This window comes from Camellia sinensis, chromosome 1, assembly GCF_055761805.1.
Source record: "Camellia sinensis isolate YWXY chromosome 1, ASM5576180v1, whole genome shotgun sequence".
In the NCBI taxonomy this organism is placed as follows: Eukaryota; Viridiplantae; Streptophyta; class Magnoliopsida; order Ericales; family Theaceae; genus Camellia; species Camellia sinensis.
Genome location: NC_138961.1, coordinates 30,772,942 through 30,791,551, shown reverse-complemented (window position 1 = coordinate 30,791,551; position 18,610 = coordinate 30,772,942). Strand labels below are relative to the sequence as shown.

General features: G+C 32.8%; 1 protein-coding gene and 1 long non-coding RNA gene across 2 annotated transcripts; both read left to right on the top strand.

The window, feature by feature from the left end:
- Positions 1-5,023: 5,023 nt before the first annotated feature.
- On the top strand, positions 5,024-6,120 carry LOC145789622 (uncharacterized). Its single transcript, XR_014327742.1, has 3 exons — positions 5,024-5,186; positions 5,303-5,548; positions 5,984-6,120. It is a non-coding gene; the product is annotated as an uncharacterized LOC145789622 (long non-coding RNA).
- Positions 6,121-10,615: 4,495 nt separating this feature from the next.
- Positions 10,616-11,874, top strand: LOC145789684 (serine/threonine-protein kinase EDR1-like). The gene is made up of 5 exons (XM_082866961.1): positions 10,616-10,738; positions 10,945-11,013; positions 11,081-11,130; positions 11,240-11,416; positions 11,871-11,874. The coding sequence occupies exons 1-5, from the start codon at positions 10,616-10,618 to the stop codon at positions 11,872-11,874; spliced, it is 423 nt and encodes a 140-aa protein (XP_082723087.1).
- The last annotated feature ends 6,736 nt before the right edge of the window (positions 11,875-18,610 follow it).

Genomic DNA, 18,610 nt, shown 5'->3' with positions numbered 1-18,610 from the left:
GTTAGGAATTTAATTTTTTTTGATTAATTCTATTAAATAAAAAATTCTAACATTGAGATATTTGTAATTTTTTAAATTAGAAGAGTCAATTTGTATTTTAAGCAAACATCTAATTTAAAAAGGGTAAATGACAAATGCACCCCCTAAAGTTCACTTAAAATACACATTACTCATTGTGTTTGAAAAATTATAAATACTCTATTGTTAGAATTTTTTATTCAACAAAATTAACTAAAACAAAAAGAAATTCCGAATTTCTTTCATATACAATAATAAAATTATCTAAATTATTAATTGAAATAAATTTCGGACATCATTAAAACTGTTAATTGATTAATTTATTAATAAAATGAGTTATTTGTCAAGCAATTATAAACTTCAGGAGCCGAGATGTAATTTTCAAAACTATAAGCTATAATTTGTATTTTTAGGCCTTGTTTGTCATCTACTATATAATCCATCTTTTTATCTTTTTATCTTTTTTCCATCACATCACCTCTCTACTTTTCTGCACATCTTTTCGTAAAAAGACAAAAAGTGCACTTTTTTAGTACACTCCAAACCAACCCTAAATCTTAAGAAATGTATTTATAATTTACTCTTTAAAAAGACATGGAATGATGGAAATTCTAAATTTTAGACCCATTAATTATTATTCTGAAAAAATTATACTGTACTTTTTTAAAACAAAATTAAAAAATATTTGTGATCCCTAAAAATTATACTATATTTGTTTTTTTTATTATTATTTGGCAACCACCACAATCAAGCTTAGGGTTGGTTTGGGGAGTGAGTTGACTTTTTGACTTTTTAATTTTTTTGATTATTTTAGCCTGGGCTAAAAAGTTTGGTTTGAGAAAGATTTTTTTGACTTTTTTGACTTTTTTTGTAAGAGAAGAGTGTAATGATTATGGGTTTGATGCGATGTTTTCTTTGTTGTGGCTAAAATAACCTATTTTGTCTTTTGTGACTATTTTAGCCACAAAACATCTTCCCAAACGGTTTAGCTACTTGAAAAAGTTGTTAAAAAAATTAAAAGAAATTAAAAATATATCATATGAATTATTTTTTTATTGATTTTTTAAATATAATATTACTGAAAATATGATTATTTTATGTTTGAATCTCTCAATCTGTCGTCATCTGTTCAAAAAATAGAGAGAATCAATTCCCTGTCCAGTTGTGATCCAAAAGGGTCCCCAGTTGTCACCCTCTTAAATGATTTTGGAGAAATTACACCTACACCCCTTAGGGTTTGAAATTAATACATTAAAACCCTTATGGTTCTAGAAAATGCGTCCCCTTCCTGAGGTTGATAGGTACATTACAAAAAAAAGGCAGTGGCTTTGGTCCAGTCCAAGATCGGACTGGACCATGCTGTTGGGTTCATGGAGGCCCATCACGAGTTCTGTTTTGATAATCCGAACCGTTCAATGCGTAGAACTCGTCGAGTACTATATGCCTGTAAAAAATCACGTTGATCGGATATCGATAGTTATGTAAACAAAACAGTTTTTTATCAATCGTTAATTTTTTCACCGTTCATTTTTTTTTATATACAAAACTGATTTGATCACATAGCTATTGATATCCGATCAACGTGATTTTTTATAGTCATGTAGTATTCGACGAGTTCTACACATTGAACGGTTCGGATTATCAAAATGGGCCCAAAAAATAAGCCCCATAGGCCAAACTAGACGGGTCCAGTCTTGATCTCAACTTGAGACAAGTTGGACCCAAAAAAAAAAACTCCCTTTTGCTTATCTCATCATTTAAATTTCTTAAAATGCCGTATTTACTCTTGTCAAATGCTTCTCACCAACACAATATTTATTTGTCTTGCAATCTTGATATACGTAGACATGCCATTACCAAAACCATCTTTATAATGTAACTCAAAAAGAACATACCACTTATCGGGCATTTCCCATACCAATAGCAAACAACAACCACTCATTGGCGCTGTTTGGGAAAGACAAGTTCAGGCTATTGTAGCCTCATTTTGAATATAAGCCAAAAAGTATGAATAGTAGACGGAGGTGCAAAACTCAAAAAAAAAAAAAAAAAAGTAGATGCACTGTCGTGACAGTGTAGGCACAGCCTACACTGTCAAAGTGACAAGTTGTTACATCACGTTGGAAATTGCGGTTTTGCCCCTTTCCATCAATTTAAAAAATTATAATTTTAGGAATAAATTTGTCATTTTAAATTCAAACATCATTTCAACACACTTTTCAATACAACAACTCAACTAAAAATCCATCTCATCTTCCCAAATACAAAAACTAAAATAGCCTACTAAAATAGCCAAAAAACCTCTAAAATAGCCACTTCCCAAACGAGGCCATTGTCATATACTCCCAAACAATGAAACAACCATTTCTCATCTTCCATTGCCCCCAACACTACTGTCTCATTGCCAATTTTTCATGTCATTTCTGAAATGCCACTACAGCACCCCACAAAAGCCACCACAACTAACATTCATGCCAATCATTCCCAAAAATGCCGAATAGTTGTACCCTACCCCACCCACCTGGCCACCCCTTACCTCTAATAACTACCTTCACCTCTCATCCCCCACCCACTTGCAATTGGGATACAATAATAATTTGAAATGGTCATTTAGTCATTTGATCAAACAGTTGATATGCACATGACTCATCAACATCCTACTGCAATCGCTACAGCTCACCACTATTATACCACCAATCTCTATCACTGCCACCTTTGTATCCACCCATCAATTAACAAATCATAATTTTTGCGACAAAGAGAAGGGATAGAATATATATATATATATAGAGAGAGAGAGATAGAGAGAGAGAGATCATCTCATATGCATTCCTCTCAACTTTGCACACTATTTCCAAAACTAAAAATCCCACTGCACTCTAGTTTTTTTCGTTATATATCCTTGGCGCAATTGTTGAAAAATAGAATCACATCTTAGAAAGTGAAGATATGGAGGTTGCAGCTACGAGTGGTGGGGTGGGTCGGGTTAGGTTGTTGGAGGTCACAATTGGGGAATGTGGGTTGCATTGTTAGAGTCGTGGGTTTGGGATTGGGTCAACGAGAAGATAATGGATGTGATGGTAGAGATAGAGTAGCCAATGATGGTTGTGGGCGTAGGTCATGGAGGTGGGGTAACTAATTGTAGTTGTGGAGAGGATGATGCATCTTGATGGTTGTGGGCGTAGGTCATGGAGGTGGGGTAACTAATTGTAGTTGTGGAGAGGATGATGCATCTTTCATGTTTGATAAAATGCCTTCAAGAGGACAAAGGTGTTTTGGGGGGGGGTCGGGTTAGGTTGTTGGAGGTCACAATTGGGGAATGTGGGTTGCGTTGTTAGAGTCGTGGGTTTGGGATTGGGTCAACGAGAAGATAATAGATGTGATAGTAGAGATAGAGTAGCCAATGATGGTTGTAGGTGTAGGTCATGGAGGTGGGGTAACTAATTGTAGTTGTGGAGAGGATGATGCATCTTGATGGTTGTGGGCGTAGGTCATAGAGGTGGGGTAACTAATTGTAGTTGTGGAGAGGATGATGCATCTTTCATGTTTTGATAAAATGCCTTCAAGAGGACAAAGGTGTTTTGGGGGGGGGGGTCGGAGGGTCCAACCCCCAAAAAAAAAATGAGAGACAAGGGTAAAAGGGTAATTTTAGTTTTTCTGTTAAGAGTTTCAACTGATAAACGGGAGCATCTGTTTACACACATCACTCCCTTTCTATATACATCCTTCACACATAACTTTCCAACACACTCTCTCATTAAGTATGTGGGAAAATGGGATATGGTGTGTGCATATAGAAGCTCCCCTGATAAACTCTAATAGGGATGGCAGTGTAATTTCCAAAACCTGAAGGAGGTATTTGTAATAAAAACATAACTCAGGGGGTGTGATTGCAATTTACCCAATGATTTGGTACATAGTTTAGGGAATTTTGCGCCTCCTTTCATTGTGTGGACGACACCCGTCCACATTTTTTATAAACTTTTTTATATAAAAAATTAAAATTAAATTGATAAAAGGAGTATAACCTTAAAAATAAATTATTGATTTTTTTAAAAATTAAATATAAAAAATATTATATAACTATAATTACTATGAAATGATGAGATAATATAATGGATTGAAATTGTACTAATCCAATTCACAAAAGGAACAGATATTCGTCACAATTGAGATCTTGTTCATATTCTAGTTTGAAAAATATTTTGGAGCTTTAATTCTCAAGCTCTAAAACTAATTTTAATGAGTTAGCAATAGGTCCCACTTACTGTGATGTGATATTTTAATTTTGATTTGTCTTTTCTTTTTCTTGCCATGTTATTAGTGTTTTATTAGAGTACCAAAATTAATAGTCTGAATAATTGTTGTTCTAGTTTTAAACATTCAGTATGTTTCATGCCAACTGTGTACAGGCATGGTTTTGCTTGCACTCACTCATTGTTTGCTATTAATAAGTTTGAATTTTTAAATCATCTTGAAGAAATTGGGATTCAATTTGAACAGGTGTATGAGCTCATTGTCACAGAGGTTGAATTACATGAATAAAGCACAACTCCCATCTACACTAACATAATTTATGCATGGTTGTTGATATTGGATGGTTATTCTATTGTGTTCTTCCATCTTTTGGGTAGGTTATTGTTCGACTTTTTCCATTTCTTTGTAAATATTTTTTCTTATATTTATTTCTTAGTATTTTTTTTTATTAATTTTATAGAGCTAGGCTTCTCTTCAATCCGAGTTTCTATCTCACCCAAAATTTGGACCGGAGGGTTTGTCTGGATCTGTGAGGCCCATCAGGGATCACTACAAGAAATGTTGGTTTAAAAGGCGTTTATATAATGGGGTTTTCTTAAACGTCGTCTTTTTTAATATTCAACGGCGTTTTAAAAACGTCGCCTTTTGTGCTACTCAAAACGGCGCCGTGTAGCTGATAGAAAACGCCTCCGAATGTGTTATAATCTCTCACACCCTCTCCCTCCCGCTTGAGACTCTCATTCTTTACTTTTCAGTCTCAGAAAGAAGATGCCTCAAATCTCTCGCTCACTCTCTCGCTTCAGCTCGGTGATCCCTTAAATCTCAGAGTGATTTTAGAATAGGAATCGATTGGAATCATCTCGGTGATTTAATTCGTTTACCTATTCCATTTACATAGAAATCACTGAGAGGTAAACCTATCTACATCAAGCTTCAGAATCGATTTCATTTACTCAAGCTCAGTGATTTTGATTTCAATTTCATTTTTTGTTCTCTCTCGCTCATTTTCACTCGTCTCTGTCACCAGACTCATCTCTCTCTCTCTCTCTCTCTCTCTCCTCTGCCGATCTCATCCACACTCACCGCCGCTGCTGTTTTCTCATTATCGCTTCAGATCGACAGCTACAGTGGTGGAAGAGGATGGCGGTGGTGGTGCTTGTTGAAGAAAAGAACAAGAGACGAGATTTGAAGGATTTCGAACTAATTAAAGCCAGATCTAAAGGTTTCAAAGAACACCTGATCCAAATGTGGGGGTTTCGAATCAGATATGTTGGTAAGCTCCTTCGAATCCTTCCGTTTTCAGTAATAACCTCTTTTCATCAACTTCTGTATATGTTTGTGTATGTTTGTGTATGCTGTCTTCTCATTATCTCTGATCCGAACATTCCAGAGTCTCAATCGCCGAATCAGATATGCTGTCTTCTCGTTTCTACTTCAAAACCATTTTTTTGCTCAAATATGGTAAAATATTAGATCGACCATACTGCAATTTGAAGAATAATTTGATTAAAAAAAAAAGAGAGTAAGAATTAAGAATGTTCCATATAAGATCAAGTTTTTAATTAAATTTTTACTCACATTTAATAATATAAAAAAGAAAGTAGAAGAGAGTAAGGATTCAATAATCTCAACTGTTTAATTGTGTATGTTTGACATATGATATATATTGTTAGCAGTTAAATTTTCACTTGTGTTTGATTAATTGTAGGACTTTTGAGGATGACGTTTTTGTTCCCAAAACAATTAGTGGTGATGAAAGAAAGGCACATGTGGGCAATTGACATCAAGAACATACTTGTTCAACATGCTTCTTATTATGATTTTTTAGATAGTGGAAGCAAACCCAACCAGGCCACCAAAGTTCCTATCATGAAATCCCAAAGAAGAGCCATTTGGATAGCAACCTAGATAACCAGACACTACAGGAAGATACTCCACAAGAAACTCCCTCTTCTTCTTGTTCATTTACTCTCTCTTTTTCGAATACCAAACAGGGCATTGATGTGGCAAAGTTACTAAATGCAGTTACAGATAGCCTAGTTTCCTTGGAAAGCAGCAGCCAAAAGAACCAAACAAAGAAAGGTACTCACTGTCTTGGTTCTTCTGAATATATTCAACATTTTATGATAATTGAACTCCATGAATAAAAATTCCTTTTTCGATTAAATATTTTCATATTTTTTAAGTGCTCTGTTTTATGTTATTAAATGCACTTAATTATGAAGTTATTGAGTATTAGTTTAGGCCATGTTTGATAACCAATATAAATTTTTGGAGGTTACACTGAATTCGTAAAACTAAGATAATTATGGACTAGTAGATTAGTAACACTATTGTTTTAATTTTTTGGAAGCACCTAATCTAAATGCACTTAAAATGTAAAATATTCGTGAAGAAATCTACAAAGAATTCAATAAGTACAAAAAAAAAAAAAGAAAAGAAAAGAAAATGTACTTAATTTTTATATTTTTTTGTAGTTAGTGAATTTTTTAAAGATTTTTTTCCCTACAAATTTTGTACTTTTAAGTGTATCTAGATTAAATAGATCCAAAAAGTTTTTTAAAAAATGATTAAAATATTAAAAAAATTCACTCAAAACCAAAAAAATACAGATTGAAAACTTTTTTTTTTTTCCAGACACAGATTTTACAAAGTATTTCTGTACTTTGCAGCATTATCACAGGCATAAAATTACTATTTGTCACTTGTCAATTGCTTTTGTACTTCCAAGGTTTTTCAAAGCTGTTGTTTCTTATATCTGAAAAAAATTCAAGAGAACAATGAAAAAAAAAACTAAAAGAAAAAGAAAGGAGCAGGACATATTCTGTCCTCTTCGCAACCAAATCTGATATTGATTTACAACATGAGAATGACCAAGCTATTCATTAGTTTTTTTTTTGGTCCCATGGACATTTGTTAACCACAATGAAATTTTATATAACATTCTAGGCTATATCATCTTGGCTGTGGCCATTATAAGGGCAGCCGTTTCACAAATTATGTTGTAAGTTTTTTTGAACTTTTTCATTTCAAGGAAATGATGATAATTCTGTACTTGGAAATATGGACAAGTCCTGTTCTTTCATGGACACATTTTAGGGGTTGAATTCTTTTAAATGGAATGCCATAGAGAAAGCAATTGTCAATGGAGTGTCTCCAAATGCTAATGAGATCAAATTTATTTTATTTTATTTTTTTCCTTGCTTTTTATATCTGGTGTGTTCCATGTCTTATTTTGAAGCGTTAGTCAATGAACAACACTTCGTGCAAATTATGCTAAAAGTTAGGTTTGTACCCAATCTACCTCTCCCAGAACCCCATCAAATGGGGATTAATTTGGGTGTAGTTTTTAGTCAATGAACAACACTTCCAAATTATTTTTGCAGGCCACAGAGGTTCATGGATGCAAGATAGCTCCACGTTCATGACACTTTTTATAGTCTTGATGTGTATTTACAACCAATGGATGCAAGACAGCTCCACGTTCATGACATTTTCTCTATCTGCTAAATTCTCATTCTATAGTCTTGATGTGTATTTACAACCAATGGACTATGTCATAAAGTTTTTGTAATGCAGATTGGTTTTAGTGCTCCACAAGGATGTGGAAAGACTACACTCGTCTTTGCTCTAGATTATCAGGTTGATGTTTCAAGTTCTCATAACTTACTAGCAATTCCAGTTGGTATTAAACAAAAGAGTAATGTTGATGTTATTGTTCAAAAGGTATAGTTGTCTATTAATGCTTGTTATTCAAAGCTATAATAGTTCGTAGACATTGGACATGTCATTATGTGGACGTTATTTGCCTAATTTTTGTGAATTCAGTTTCTTTCAAAGAATTTTACAATTATATTATTCCATTATGATGGCAATATGGATGGATGGTGGGATCTTCCATGGAGCAAGATGGCTACACATATAGTTGCACAGAACCAATCAAAATGGTAAGGCTATATATATTTCTTAATTCATCGCTTTCATAATCTCAACCTCTTCCAACAAGGGTATGTATGCTTCTATTACTTCTTCTTCTTCTGTTATATCCATTTCTCTTTCTATTTGATCATTTCTTTCTTATTTTTTAATTTTATGTGCATTGTAGATGGTATCAGATTAAGATTACAATGAGACGGGAGGACAGTGACGACACTTGTCTCAGAATGCCAGCTAGAGTGGTTCAATATGAAGGGGGGAGATAAGCTAATGAAATTTCCAAGAGTTGAAGCACCAAATGGGCTGCACATTAGGGTCTCAAGTTTGTAACTGACCTTTTTTTGTTTGTAACTGACCTTTTTTGTTATGTAACCAAGTATTCTTAAATTATTAATGGTGTATTTTCACACCCTACAGGTCGACAATGCAGCATCTAACTGTTTTTTACTTTGATGTTCACACAGGACCAAGGATTGGAAGTGATATCAGAAGGTTTGGATAAATTGAAAGACATGGCCCGTGATTTGAATGAGGTTTTCTACTGGATGGTTTTTACTTTGATGTTCACACAGGACCAAGGACTGTTTTTTTTATTATTGGGTTTGTAGTGAATATATGAATTTTGTGATGGAAGCTCTCGAGCCGGAGGACACTGTAAAGAATTATGATCATCGTGATGCTACTGGATGGTTTGCTCTTAATCCAGGCTTTTTTCTTCTCTTTTCTTTAAATTTCCTCACACAAACCCCCCCTCTCTTCTTTTATTTGATGCTGTATGTATTTTTTGCTGCCTAATATATTTATGACTTACTTTTGAACAGTGCGAGAGATATATTTTGTGGTTAATTTGGGCTGTGAACCAGCACAATTCTTTACTTTGTTATCATTATTTTGTTTCCTTTCTTAGTGCAACATTCTTGATGGTTTTGTGACTTTTCTTTGTGCTTACTTGCTCTTTTATCCTATATATCATTTGGGAGAGTAAGAGAGTACTAAATTTCATGGAATTGCCTTGTTATCATAATTTAAGTTGTTCTTTTGTAAGAGTGACATAAGAATCTGAATGTAGCTTCTATTTGAGTTAACAAGTCAGTTCATTGGTGATACTGCATAGTACCTTGTTTGGTTTGTGTGCTAACCTCAAGGTTGCTTCTATGGGCTCTAGGGTTTAAATGGTTGCTTTTTGCAAATTTTTAGGAAATACATTTCAAGCTTCAGGCCTGAGCGAGCAGGCAAGCCATTGCTTGTATGGTTTGGTACGTCTTCTCGTCTCTACTTGTAGCATCCATTCTAGGGGAACCTACATGGATCTCAAACGCCACACCAGAAGGCTAAATAGGTAAGTTTCTTCAAAGGGCTATCAGTCCACCAGCAGCAGCCCAGTAAAAATTTAAGGTTGTGTTTGGATGTGCAGAATCATTTTATTGTTTGGTGGTTATTGTTTGGTGTTGTTTTATCTTATTTGTTTTAAAATTTGCACCTAACCCCTTTATAATTTTTTTTTGGAAATGTTATATGAGGATCTACCTGCAATTGACTGCCTTGAAGATCACAAAAGACCAAGTTCATCACATTTGAGAAGGAAATAAGATTTAATCTTTGTTGATGAATTACCCTACAGATGAAGAGAAGCAAAAGTGGATAGGCATCTGAAAGCAACCTCAACAATCTGGCTGCTCTCTTAGGGCAGAGACGTAGTATGCCTCCTCACAGCTGCAAGGCCTTTATCTTGAAACATGTATTTATCTTGAAATTTGAGTTGTGTTGGTTTGACACTAACTGACCTTTTTATTTTTTTGTGTTTTTGTGTCAAGTTGCTTTCAAGTTTGTGTTGATAAATAGTTAACCCTAACCTTCCAACTTGGTGTCTGATTCGTGTCATGTTAAAAATTCTCACCCCTACAATTTCATAAGTTTCATGCTTTTATTAGAATGTTAACTTTTGTCATTGTTCAATCCAAGAAAGTCATATTTTGAAAATTTATTTGGGACTTCTAGTTTTGAGACATCTAAAATTGAGTAAATGTTTGCTACGTGTTTTTCTTTTAACTAATTATTTATTTATTTTTTATCACTTAAGTGGTACTGGTATACTATATTATTTTTGTATCAGGTCAAATTTTATGTCCCTCTTCTCCACGTCTCCATCTGCTGGGGCTTCCAACATGCTCTTTGCACAGTTTTGCTCTTTGAATTGCAATCCTAATTGACATCAGCACCCTAAACCTTAAAGTTGCCAGAGTTTGTCTAAGTTAAACAGGCTCCAATATTCCTCCCTCGCCTCTTTCTTATGTTTGAAGTTCTACTATTCATGTTCTGAAATAGTCAAGCAGTAGAAAACTGGCAAGCCACAAACAATACATTAGTTTGATAATGTAATTTACAAGTCATTTGTTTTTCCATTATGCTTGATGTGGTCTACCTTCATTTCACTTGTGTTTTTCTGCAAGTCTCATTTCTTATAGGTTGCTTTGGACAAGCACTAAAGACTCCAAACCTTCTTGTTGATAAAAACTGGGTTGTTAAGGTTTGCTGAAATTAGAACTTGGCATTTGAAATCTCTCATTCCTTCCTTGATTATCCAATTGTTGCTGTATTTAATGTAATCTAGAAAATGCATAGTTAACAATGCCGTGACTCACCATGGACTTCGTCTCTTTTACTAAGATCTAGACTTTTTCATGCTTAAGGATGTTTTTCTGAAACTTCTCTAATTTATTGTTGTCTCTACAGGTTTGTGATTTTGGCTTATCACGAATGAAGCACAATACTTTCCTGTCTTCAAAATCTACTCCTGGAACGGTAATTGATGTCAGGATAGAATGTTATATTATATCAATTATACTGAAGCTGTGCCATTGAACTGCAGGCGGAATGGATGGCCCCTGAGGTTTTGAAAAATGAACCATCCAATGAGAAGTAGGTTTATTTTTTGTGTTAGACTTGAAAGCCATGCTAGAGAGTTTAATTCATTTTTTAATGTTTCATTCAAGTCTTGCTGATAAAATAATTGCGGACTGGTTTGCAGGTCCGATGTGTACAGCTTTGGCGTGATATTGTGGGAGTTGGCAACTTTACGTGTGCCATGGACTGGGATGAACTCAATGCAGGTTGTTGGAGCTGTTGGATTTCGAAATAAACACCTTGACATTGCAAAGGAGATTGATCCAATGGTTGCAGAGATAATAACAGATTGTTGGCATTGGTAAGTTGTCAATTTTGTAATAATCTGTTTTGTTGCTGGTACATTGGACTATAATCTTTCTCAGCATTAGAGGATTTGTGCACAATTATGAGTTAGTATGAACCCTAAAATTTTATTAGCTTCTATTTCCACACGGAAAACACTCTGTGCACATCATCTCTCAATGTACACACTAATTGATTTTGAAACTTGACTTTTTGCTCAGTACACAACTTATCACGTCAAGAATACCCTCACTTCTTTAACCTTAAAACCTAACCCTAGCCATTAGTTGCCACCACCTCCAAACCCTAACCCTCAACACATCACAGATTCACAGCGCCTTTCCTAGCCTCCACCACCGTGACCCAGCCCCCTCCCCCACCCTCATGCCACCGTCCTCCACCCTCGCAGCACCTTGAAACCCAATCTCGGGTAAATGGTTTTGAGAAATATATTTTTTTGTAATTCTCAGGTAAATGGTTTTGAGAAATATATATATTTTTTTGTATGTATTAATTTACTTGGTTATTGAATGGGTATGCATGTCCTATCTGCTCCAAGTCAGTCTGTGATATGTCGAAGGTATGAGAGAAATTTGACATGGAGATTGCGGCTACACCCATGCCCAAACCTTACCAAAACAAGATGGTCAATCTCTCTCTCTCTCACTCTCTCTCAAAATTCATTGGATATTTTGCAGTCTCTCTCTCTCTCTCTCTCTCTCAAAATTCATTGGATATTTTGCAGGAGGAGATTTACTAATGTGAATTTGGTGTTACAGGTCCGGATCCTCTATAATGACTGTGGAACCAAATCAGAAGTGCAGTTTCACATAGTAGCTCAGAAATGCCCCAACTGCAAGTCTTATAACACACGCCAAATAAGAGGAATTTGAATTGGAATGGTTACACAATTGATCACTCGCCGATGCTGTTGACTTTGGGGTTCACCTTGTTCATGAAAGATTGAGTGACTCATCCTATTACCACCGCTTGTTTAGTAGATATTCTTGCATCCATCTATTTCCATTTTGTATTTTTCACATTTTTTTCAAGCATATTAGACTCTCTTTTACCTAATCAATTTTAGTGGAATATATTTCTTTTCCCCATCAATTCCAGACCTCCCTCTCTTTAACACATTTGGATATTATATTGTGGACATACCTTTTACGTTTATTCATTTTATGTGTTTCAAACTATTTTGCTCTCAAATAATTTGGATAAAATTAGTACAATTTCCCAAAAAAAAAAAAAAAAAAAAAAAGGATATGACGGCGTTTCTACAAACGCCTCTTAAACCATAAATACTAACAGTCATATTTGTTTTAAAAAGATATAACGGCGTTTTTTTAAAAACGTCCCTAAATATCGTTAGTGACGTCAGGTTGTGTTTAGGAGGACATTTGGCGGCGTTTTTAAAAACGCCGCCTATACTAATATCATGACGTTTTTAAAACGCCATAAAACTATAGCGACGGCCGCGTCCTCGGCGTTTGGTGCTAAGCGTCACAAAAAGAATTGGCGGCGTTTTTAACACTTTTAGCGGCGTTTTTTAAACGCCACTAAAAGCTAAATTTCTTGCAGTGGATCTTGTTTCGATAATTTAAATTATTTATTTTGTCGGGCTCGTATATATTATCTACACAAAATATTAGATTGATCTGATAATCAAAACTTATTCAATTTATCGTATTTGTCACAAAAAAATATACAGTAAATTATTTTTTAAAATAGACCACTTATTTTTTTGGTAATAAACGCAATATAAGGAGGTTTTTGGATGTTCTGGGTTTTTGCCAAGACACAATGCCATTTCCTAAGAAATTAGAAAGGGGAAATTGCAAATTACTGGGACAGTGAAAAAATATTTACATTTTCATAGTGGTACAAAATCCCTATGGCCATGTTTGTTTACCAGCGTGGAATGGGGGATTGGAGTTTTATGGCTGTAGGTCCCACCCATAGCTTGTTTGGTGATGATTTGGGAGGGGGGAATAATAGTCCGAGGGGTTTAATAATCCTCCTCAGTATAGGGATTAACTTGGTTAGATTTTGGGTGGGATTAGAAAAATAGTGAAGGGTTTGAGTATGTTTTATATAAAAAATTATTTTTTAATTTTATCTTTTTACCAAGTGCATCTGTTTGTTTTAGTTTTTTTAATATAAAAATAATTTATTTATTTATTTTATTTAAAAATAATTTAGCAATTCTATCATTAATCATCTCCCACACTATCATCATAACAAACACACTTTTACTTAATCTCTCACTAACAATTCATACATTAACAATCTCTTCACTAACTATCATCTGAATAATAATCTCACCTACCTCAATCCGCTAAATAAACGTAACCTATGTGTATATTGCAAGTCATTCTTGTACGTTAGAGTTATATCAGTCGGGGAAAAAAAAAAAAATTACGATATAATTATATTTTTATTATACCATTGATTTATAATTTCTCCAATAAAAAAAATATGCTTAGTACTCTATGACACTGCCCTAGGTAGAAAAAATGCTATGGTACTATATGACACTAGGGGTGGGCACGGGTCGGTTGCGGCCACGAAACTTTCAATCCGCCATCCGTTCACCAGATTAGCGGATTAGAGAAAATCAATCCATATCCGTCCGCCAATCCGGCGGATGTGGATTGAGCGGATTGGCGGTTTGGCAGATGGATGCGAATCGGTTTGGCGGTTTGAAATTTTATAAATTTGCAACATAGTTCAACTTGTGTACTTCCTCAAAAAAGAAAAAAGAAAAAAGAAAGTATTACAGTTAATGACTTAAAAAAGTATTACAATTATTGCATGCATCATCCAAAGAAAGAAAGTTTGAAACTTTAAAATATCACAATCACTGCATGCCTCATCCACATATTACAATCACAGCATGCCTCATCCACATAAAATATTACAATCTGTGGTTCTTAAAATATAAAAACAATTCAAACTACCAAAACCATGAACACAACAATAGTATAGATTGTATGTCTCTGTATTGTTACATTTATATATGTTTTTGAAAACAAAAACCAACCAGCATATGCTATATTTTCTATTTATTACTTTTAGAGTTAGATTTAAAAACCAAAAAATATAGATAAATAATACGTTTATTTTTTTCAATTCAAAAAATATAATCAAGTTGAAAACTTTTTTCAACAGAATATTTGAACTCTTTTTCAATTAAAAACATAAACAAAATATTTAAACAAATTGAAAACACAAAGTCTTATAAATTACTAAGGGTGCTCGCGGTTTGGCGGTTCGATTGCGGCCAAAGGAACTTCAAATCCGCCATTCATCTGCCAAATTGGCGGATTGGAGAAAATCAATCCGCAACCGTCCGCTCGTCATCACGCATCCGTCCAAAATGTGACGGGTCAGTTCAATTCAGTCGGTTTTGACAGATCGATATATCCGCTGCTCTCCCCTATATGACACTAAACCATTATATAAAGGGGACCTACTTTAGTTGTCTATCTGAGTTGCCTCACACTAAAGAAAAATTACCATTACGTGATGTCTTTACAATTGTATTAATTACATATCAATTATTTATTTATTTTTTTTAATATATTATACAAAACAATCAATATAATTAAAACAGAAAATTACATATACCTCCTTCGAAATTTAACTAAATTACAGATACCTCCTGAGGCTTCAGAAATTACAGATACCTCCCTAAGGTTTATATTTTTATAACAAATTGCCCCTTGAAATTTATATTTTCATAACAATTTGCCCCATAATTTGTTATGCAAATAGTAACTTCAGGGGTATCTATAATTTCTCAAATCTCAGGAGGGTATCTGTAATTTTGCTAAACTTCGAGGGGGTATATGTAATTTGCCCTATTTAAAAAGATACCCACTAGTTGAAATTTCTGAAACACTGGATAATTCCTCCACCCTAACATATGTTCACATGTTAGGTTGAATTGGGTGGCCCAAGGCCGAAAATTAGGCCCAAGCTTTATCCAACCAGCTTGGCCCACACGGGGTAGCACGTCAGAACGCAAACTAAGCTCAATGACCCAAGATTTGCGCTTGTTCTTGGGCCTGTTTGCTTTTTCAAGTTTCTTTGGGTCTAGCCTACAGGTCTTGACCCAAATTTGGGGTTTTGTTTATTTTGTGGTTGTTTTTGTTTTTAATTTTTAATTTTCGTTTTTAGTGAATTTTTGTAAAAAAAATTTACAAAAAATTTAGGCTTTTTACATTCAGCTTGACCAGAAAAACTATAAAATTTAAAAATTCTAAAAAAAAAAATTCTAAAAATTTCAGAAAAGGAAAAAATGAACAAAAATATTAAATCAAAATTTTTTTTTATACTTATTTTTTATTTTTTAAACTTTTCCTAAAATTTGTAAATTATTTTTAATTTTTAGATTCGTCTACGCAAGATGAACTATAAAAAAAAATGATATAATTTTAACAAAAAGTTATCAAAAAAAAAATGTGACTCTTTTATGACATTGCAAACACCCAAGCTTCATTTGAACTTGCCCATGCCATTAAATTGTCGTTTGGTTAGGATTTTTTTAGTTGATTTTTTAATTTGAGACTTTTTTATTTTGGAACTAAAATGTTTAATTTTTTAAAATTTTTTTAATTTTTGTTTAAAAAAATAATTATAATTTAAATGTAATATTTTATTTTAATAGCATATTTAACCTACTTTGCCTCCGTTTGGGAAGTGAGTTGGTTTTTTGACTTTTTGATTTTTTTGGCTATTTTAGCCTGGGTTAAAAAGTTTGATTTGGGAAGGACTTTTTGACTTTTTAGCTTTTTCACTTTTTTTGTAAGAGAAGAGTGTAATGCTTATAAGTTGGATGTGAAATTTTGTTTATTGTGACTAAAATAACTTATTTTATTTTCTGTGACTATTTCAACCGCAAACCAACTTACCAAACAACACCAATCTCTTATACGTTTTTAGTCCCTACTCACCGTACCAACTTACAATAACGGGCAAATTACAAACACCTCCCTCGAGATTTGGTGAAAATACAGATTTTCCTCTGAGGTTTGAGAAATTACATCCTACCCCCTGAGGTTTATATTTCCATAACAAATTGCCCATGAAGTTTTTATTTTCATACAGATTCTCCCTAATTTTTCCTAATTTGTTATGAAAATTTGACACTCATAGAACAATTTGTAATTTTTTAAACCTTAAGGAAAAATCTGTATTTTTACCAAATCTCGAAAGGAGCGTTTGTAATTTGCCCAACAATAAAATTATGAGTTTGAAGATAATAAAGTGCAGCGAACCGTTCGGCAACATAATGATTGTTGTTATTAATAAGAAAAATAACAACAGTGGCATGACTCTATATTTTTTTTTTTGGCCAATTATAGTAACGGATTTTGTAATTTAAAATTTCTATTATTTTAGTTTATGATTTTTTAATTGTAATGTATTTGATCTTAAATTTCGAATATCTTTTTAAATAAGGACAATTAAAGACACAATGCTCAATTTCAAAAGTAAAATCATTAATTTAATAAAATATAAATTAATTTGACAAAAATAAATGTCAAAAAATTATTTTTAAATTTTTAAAAATTATTTGTACCCAACGAACTTAAAATTATATAAAATGATAAATATTTTATATTTTTATTTTTTTATCAAATTAATTTTTAATATGTGTTTGGCTGATGATCATGTAATGTATGATTGTTTTTGTTAATATTTTTCAATGATTATCATGTGATAGATAGTTTTTTTTTTTTATTTTTTATTAACAGATATTTTTAGATGATTATAATGTAATAGATGATTTTTTTTTTATTAACAGATATTTTTAGATAATTATTATGTAATGCATGGTTATTAAGGTTTTAATGTGTAATTGATATTTTTAATATATGAAATGTTTTTATTTTTAGATTTTTTTGTTTAATGGATTGATTTAATAATGAGATTTTTTATTGATAAATCACATTAAGAGGTATTCTAACCAAATAAGCCCACCAAGAAAAATTATAGTTAGTCCCATGTATTTGTACTTTTATTCTATCATGTCCTTTTTTCTTGATTTATATTGTTTGTTAGATTATTATATCCTTATGTCTATTGTTGATATGTATTATATACAAAAATGATATATGCATTTCCTTTTTGTGGCCACCTCTATTTTGGTAGTTATCATTGTTCATTTTTTTTTTAATCAGTTTCATTCACATTTGTTGTATTGTTTCATTGTACTAGAGTTTCGAAACTCTCTATTTTGTAAGGTTTAGAAACTCTAGTTTACACATGATGGTGAAATAATATTATGTTCCTCCATTGTTGCGGTGAAACTTTGTGTTCCTCCATTGTCACTTTGTGTTCGAAATTCTGTGTTTGTCCATTGATACTCAATTTTCGAAGCTCTATGTTTCTTCATTATTGTAAGTTGAAGTTAGTTATGTCTAGTCAATTTTGTTACAAATATATTTTTCAAATGTGCGTTTAGTTTGATTTGCATTAGTAGAATGGTGAAATTATATAAATTGTTAATGATAGTAATAATGATAAAAATGATGACGAAGATGAGGATGTGGGTGATATATATATATTTTTTTAGAGTGATTGAGTTTTTTTTTGGATTCCTAATTCTATTGTTGCAATTGCTTCTATTTCCTTTTCAATCAATGTAAATATTCACATTCACATTATTTGAAAGTCTGAGAAATAAGTGTTAGAATATAGATATGAACATAATTATATATTTTGTAAGATGTAAATGTTCACATATCATTGGTTATTCGTTTCTATACTTGTTGTTTGAACAATTTTTTTTTTTTTTTTTTTGTTACCATTAAACAATTAAAATGGTCATTTTTTTTTCCTTTCAATTTTGTTTTCTGTTGCAGTGTGAAAGTTCACATTGGTATAAATTTAGTTTTCTAAGGTTAGTTGTATGTTAATTGTATATTGTGAACATTCTCTTTGTATTTTTGGTGTAGCTTGGTTTTCGTGCTCCTTTCGGATATGACTAGTCCTGCAGTTCGGACTCCCATGGTTCTAAATCTGATTCCACAAGTGCAATGTGAAATAAATAAATACAAATGAGTTCAAATTCGACAAATCTTTTGAAAAATCGATGTTTGAATCAAATGCAAAAAATGGACTGCTTTGCCAAATTACAGAGTCGCCACCTAAATATTTTTGAAAAATTTAAGAAACCCATGACTCATGTCAAAGACCA

What these genes read in the sequence shown, in the direction of transcription:
- LOC145789684 (XM_082866961.1), top strand. Translation starts at nt 10,616, where the DNA reads ATGCTTGATGTGGTCTACCTTCATTTCACTTGTGTTTTTCTGCAAGTC. An exon ending in ATAAAAACTGGGTTGTTAAG is followed by an intron (nt 10,739 to 10,944) that starts GTTTGCTGAAAT and finishes TTGTCTCTACAG; the next exon opens with GTTTGTGATTTTGGCTTATC. An exon ending in CAAAATCTACTCCTGGAACG is followed by an intron (nt 11,014 to 11,080) that starts GTAATTGATGTC and finishes ATTGAACTGCAG; the next exon opens with GCGGAATGGATGGCCCCTGA.